The sequence below is a fragment of the Acyrthosiphon pisum genome, unplaced genomic scaffold (assembly GCF_005508785.2).
Source record: "Acyrthosiphon pisum isolate AL4f unplaced genomic scaffold, pea_aphid_22Mar2018_4r6ur Scaffold_4000;HRSCAF=4545, whole genome shotgun sequence".
Lineage (NCBI taxonomy): Eukaryota > Metazoa > Arthropoda > Insecta > Hemiptera > Aphididae > Acyrthosiphon > Acyrthosiphon pisum.
This window is the reverse complement of record NW_021773492.1, coordinates 1-5298: the sequence shown is the minus strand read 5'-3', so window position 1 is coordinate 5298 and position 5298 is coordinate 1. Positions and strand designations below refer to the sequence as shown.

At 30.7% G+C, this 5298-nt stretch overlaps 2 protein-coding genes across 2 annotated transcripts; one reads left to right on the top strand and one right to left on the bottom strand.

Annotated features, from left to right (window-relative positions):
* Positions 1-50: 50 nt before the first annotated feature.
* On the bottom strand, positions 51-1471 carry LOC100575072 (rRNA N6-adenosine-methyltransferase ZCCHC4-like). The gene is made up of 2 exons (XM_003248583.4): positions 880-1471; positions 51-260 (listed from the first exon to the last, which is right to left on the bottom strand). Exons 1-2 carry the CDS (start codon positions 950-952, stop codon positions 67-69), a joined length of 267 nt encoding a protein of 88 aa, XP_003248631.2. The 5' UTR covers positions 953-1471; the 3' UTR covers positions 51-66.
* Positions 1472-1614: 143 nt separating this feature from the next.
* Positions 1615-3552, top strand: LOC100574989 (leucine-rich repeat and WD repeat-containing protein 1; the record flags this gene model as incomplete). Its single annotated transcript, XM_008191153.3, is given in 4 exon segments — positions 1615-2019; positions 2142-2263; positions 3093-3292; positions 3366-3552. Coding segments are annotated over 4 exon segments (587 nt in total), but the record flags the coding sequence as incomplete, so codon positions are not given.
* Between the last annotated feature and the right edge of the window lie 1746 nt (positions 3553-5298).

Sequence of the window (5298 nt, the reverse complement as noted above, 5' to 3'; positions counted from 1 at the left end):
CAAATTTAGAAACTCTGAATATTTTATAAGATACAAATTGAAAGTTATTAGATAAGTTAATGATTATTACCTGGATTGTAATTTATATCTCATCATTTTTGTAACAATGAGATCCCTTTCATACTGTTCCATGAATTGTTGTCCAATTGATTCAATTTGATTTTCCCAAACAAAAAAAGAACATTTTTTTTTATCTCTATGTGCCGAGCAAGAGTAAAACTTTTTACCGTCAGATCCTCGAGAAAACAACAGCGTTGGTCCTTAAAACAAAAAAAAAACATTTAATAGGATGAATCAATCAATGATAAGATAATCAGACAACAAAAAAATGACTATCTCTAACCCAACAATTTTAAATGTAGGTAGTTAATAAATTGGTAATTATTCAATAAAAAGAATATTGGTATTATAGTTAATAGATTGTGAGTTAATCCTCATAAATATTTAGTATTTTATTATCTATAAAATATTTAAATTCTAAATTCTAAACAAAGTTATAAAAATGCTTTACCAAAATTACTTTTTTTTCTTCCATTCTAAGTCATATACGTAATATTCTATTTGTGTCAGTGGCGCCGAAGTCCATGCTAATGTCGAGCCGGCCAAATTTTATTTACATCATAACTTTATTATGAGCATGATTATATTTAAACCATGATTATGAATAAATGTATATTAGGGTTATTAAATAATTAAGATATTGAGGCCGGGAAGTTTCGAAATTGCCCGACCAGATTTTAAAAACTTCAGTACTTATCACTGATTTGTGTCAAGTACAGACACATACCGTTGTATGGTACTGGCTACTGCAATACATGACGACTGAAGAAGACTCGTTTACACCACAATATCAACAAATGAACAAACAACAATAATTACCATGAGAGCAATGAGGATGCGCGTTCAAATTGTCCATGTGGACGGAAACAGTTTTGATGTATTCCTCTGTCATCTTTGTGTCGGCAACAGCTGGCAGAGTGAACAACAATTAATGCCAAACTTTGTGGTCGATCAAACGTTTTTTATTCCGAAGTGGGAATTAGAAGTTAGAACACAAACATAATTAAATAATTTATAGTAAAACGCCTTGCACTAGCGACATTGAATACGTCTTGACAGTAGACCAGATTGGTTGAATGACGAAATGACGAATTGACGAATGACCAATAGTACTATCCAGTGGGCTCCGCAGTCCGCAGCACCGATTACTGACTTACTATTTACTTTCAGTACTATAATAATTTACCAGGCAGCAGATTCCAGAGACGAGACACTAGAGTACTACAACTCTATAACTAAATAGACGGAAACCACGACACCTAATAGCTGCACGAGCGCACACAGTACTACTATACTATTGTAGTAGACTAGTAGAGTCTGTGTCTTGAGTCTTGAGTCTTGAGTCTTGAATGTCGTGAAGAGACCATGGCCACGTGCGTCGTGTGCGGAGTGTGTAAAGATTCAAAGATATATTGTACTATAATTGTAGTTGATTTTTAAATGTTTATTATCATTTGTAATTTCGGCGGCTTGTTATCAACATTGAGCTCTGATTATGAATGCTCAAGTGATAACTGATAACATAGAACAATAACAGCGATAGATTCTTCTCTATGCTCACAAGTACATGCCGTGTAAATGGAGGGAAATCCGAAATCCTCGTCAAATCATGAAATCTAACATCGAACATCCTCGTAAATAAATTTGAACACATATTTGAATTTGAAACTTATTAATAATTAATATTATCCGAGTACCGGTCTACTTAGTTAACTACTTTTTTTTTTTATTTATCGTATATTAATCGGTGGTATTAGATTCGCGTTCCACTGACCGTCCTGAATTATTCCCTAAATAAAATACGGTGACATTAGAAACAGTACGAAACTTACCCTGCTTCCTGCATAGGTCGACCATCTATCTGTCTGACACCCGTCGATTATGGGTGAATTCGTGGTACACCATTTCCTCAGGTGCCATTCAAAGTCCGACAATGATTCGGCTGACGTTTCCACACAGGTAACAACTAACAACGGGCAATAATTAATTATACTTGTTATGTAGTACAGTTCAACCATAAACAGGGCACAATAATGTTGTCAGACACGGTGTATTAATGTATCATTCATTGTCGGTTATAGGTGTGGTATGCGGCGTTCGAGCCGTCCAATAAATCTCACTTAGTGGCCACATGTGGTGGCAACAAGGTCTGTGTTATCGATGTGGAGACAGGAATTGTCCAGTATAGATATACTTATCCCAAGTAAATAATTTGTATTCTATTACAGTTTTTCATTTTCTGTATCTAAAAGTAGTATAACAAACTATATGTAAATTTGTCATATTATGCTTGTTAAATACTACATTTTTATATCTGTCTAGAATCTAGATCATTATTCATTGAACAAGTTTGGCAGATTAAATTATAGACATTAAATAGCATAATATTAGTATATAGGTACCTAATAGAAAATATGTTATATTGTTATTGGGTACTTAACTAATATTATGTCTGTAAAGAATCTAAGGAAAAAAGCCACGGAATCAAAACTACATTTTTGAAATATTTCAAATTATCTTCATCACTATTTAAATTGTTGATTGATAGAGTTATAGAATTCGATGTCCTCATGATAATCCTTCCAAATTCCAGTAGTTATGTGGAAAATACTTTAGGCGATGGCCTTTGGTACCTACCCAAAAAAAAACTTCTGATGTGGCTTCAAGCCAAATCCGTGCAAATCCGTCAAAGTGTACGACTTAAGAACAGCTGGTTTTAAGATATTTTGCCTGTCTACAATTTATATTTATTCAATTTATGGTATTTGTCAGAATTTTTCTGAGGAAATACATTTATCACCACTCCAATATTTCTGTTATAGATTTGGAGTATATTTTTCAATGAACATTTTTTACTATAATAAAAATAGTTGTTGATTGTGTAATGAAGAATATGTGTATCTAATTAAAACAATTGTCACAGATTTTACGGTGGCTTTTTTCCTGTTATACCGTCATATAAGTTTTAAATTTTGATTTTATTTCAGAATATATTATAGTGGGAGTTAATTCTAATTCTTATATTTTCATAGAGGACTGTTGTATACATTATCTTGGAGTACAGCATGCCCCCGCAATAATATATTGGCCACTGGCGGGACTAACAATACAATTGTGCTCATAGATTTGCTAACCAAATCAGCATACCTTCACTACAGTTTGTTCCAAGGGAACAATAGAAAGATATTTATTAGTTCCATTTTATTTCATCCTTCCCAAAATATATTGTTTTGTGAGTATTTCCTCAATGCCAATTTTTGTTCTATTATTTTTATTCATTGACTAATGTGATGGTCTGTTTTTAGGTGCATTGAACAATGGATACTTATACATCCTCCAATTTGAAACTAATGATAGTCGTATCGTAAATCTTGAAAACCGATACAACATTGATGTCAAGTGCGAAATTTTTGGATTAGCTTTTTGTGAAATAAATGATTATTTACTCATTGCCACCAATGTTGGTTTAAAAGGATGGGATAACTCTCAGAGGTAACACAATTTATTTTATTATTTAAAATATAAATTGGTTATTAATGCAGACATGTAATACCTAGCACTATTAGGTAATTAAATTGCATGAGGTATCGCATATGGTGCACCATTTTTTGTTGTGGTACCCCTGGGTAACCAAATTCCCATTGAAGACAAAAGGTCAAGACAACTGTTGAGATTTATCTTTTTTTATATTCTTAAGCCAGAATAAAAAGTTAATAGATCTATCATTATTTATATAAATCCCTTAGATTGACTGTAATTTTCTCTTGATTTTCTTTGCCAGTATTGAAATTAAGCCGTGTATACTGTAGACTACTGGTCATAAGAAACGGAATCCAACGACCAACAGTGTTCAACCAGTATATAATAAGTAAATTAAACAATTCAAATACTTATTAATATTACTGCCTACATCAGTGTTTACCTATCTCCTATGGTCCATGGCATATTTATTATTTTAGTTCTTGTATAATGAATTGGTTAATCCGTACATATATATATGCAACCATAGACTAAAATCATACACAAATTATAGTATATTTAATATATGGTGAAACTATAAAAAGTTGAGCTTAGCTAAATGTCTATTATCTCGGATTTAAATGCACTTAAAAATATTGAAAAATGCATTAAGGGTCCCGGTGCCAGTTTTTGTTGCCACCTCAATTATAAGACTTTCACTAATCTAATATCCGATACCTATTTTGGGGGGTTGATAGGGTGTATTATATCAAAAAACTCAGGAATAACTCTCAAGCTTTGTAGAATTATCGGATTTTGATGAATATTTTTTTCTGAAAGAAGACGACTTTCTACAGCTCGCATCTATCTCTGATTTTTTATTTTAAATAATTGTATTAAAAAATTTGTAAATAAATGCTATTTTTCTTGTATATTTTTAGACATATTATCAAGTTTGAGAATAAAATATTGATTATCAATGCGGGCTGTAGAATATTTCCCTCTAGCAATTAAAAAAAAAATTATGAAATTTGGTTGATTCTACTAGGCGGTATCGTTATTTCCGCAGACTGTATTTTTGAAAACAAAAAAAACAAAATGTCATTGGCACCAGAAGCCTTAAATTTAAAAATTCTAAAAAAATTCTCCAGAGTCATATATTTATTTATTTATTCAGCCAAAAAATATGGTACAATTAAATAATTACAATAAATTACATTAATAATAGCTGATACAAATACCAACTGAGCTAGAAGCGGAGTTCATTGATATTACAATAAATTTGTTTTATACTTTTTAGTAAAATATTTATACAAATAAAAATACGAATTAATTAATTAAACATAACATTGTAAATAGATACTTTAGAAACAAAACTAAGCGTTACATATTATTATAGGTTCATAATATAAGATATTATGTTTAGACACATTATAGACTTTTTATAATTTTATTGAAGCACACATTATCATCAAGATCACTTACTGTTTTATTTATTGCCTTTTTATTTTATTTTTATTAATTATATCATTAGTATTATTGAATTGACTTCCACATAAACTTTTTAATTTTTATTAGACTTTTTACCTTGTTATTTAAATTGTTGAATATAGTTTTCCCCATGTTACTAGGAGAGCTTTCTTGAACTAGTGAACAATGTATAAAACAGTTTAATGTATTAACTTGTTCTTCTGTTATTATTTTTGTAGCATTGAGTGTGTGGTTTTGTATTTATTTGTCTAATATCTCTATATATAAAATGATTTATATGACTTGCCG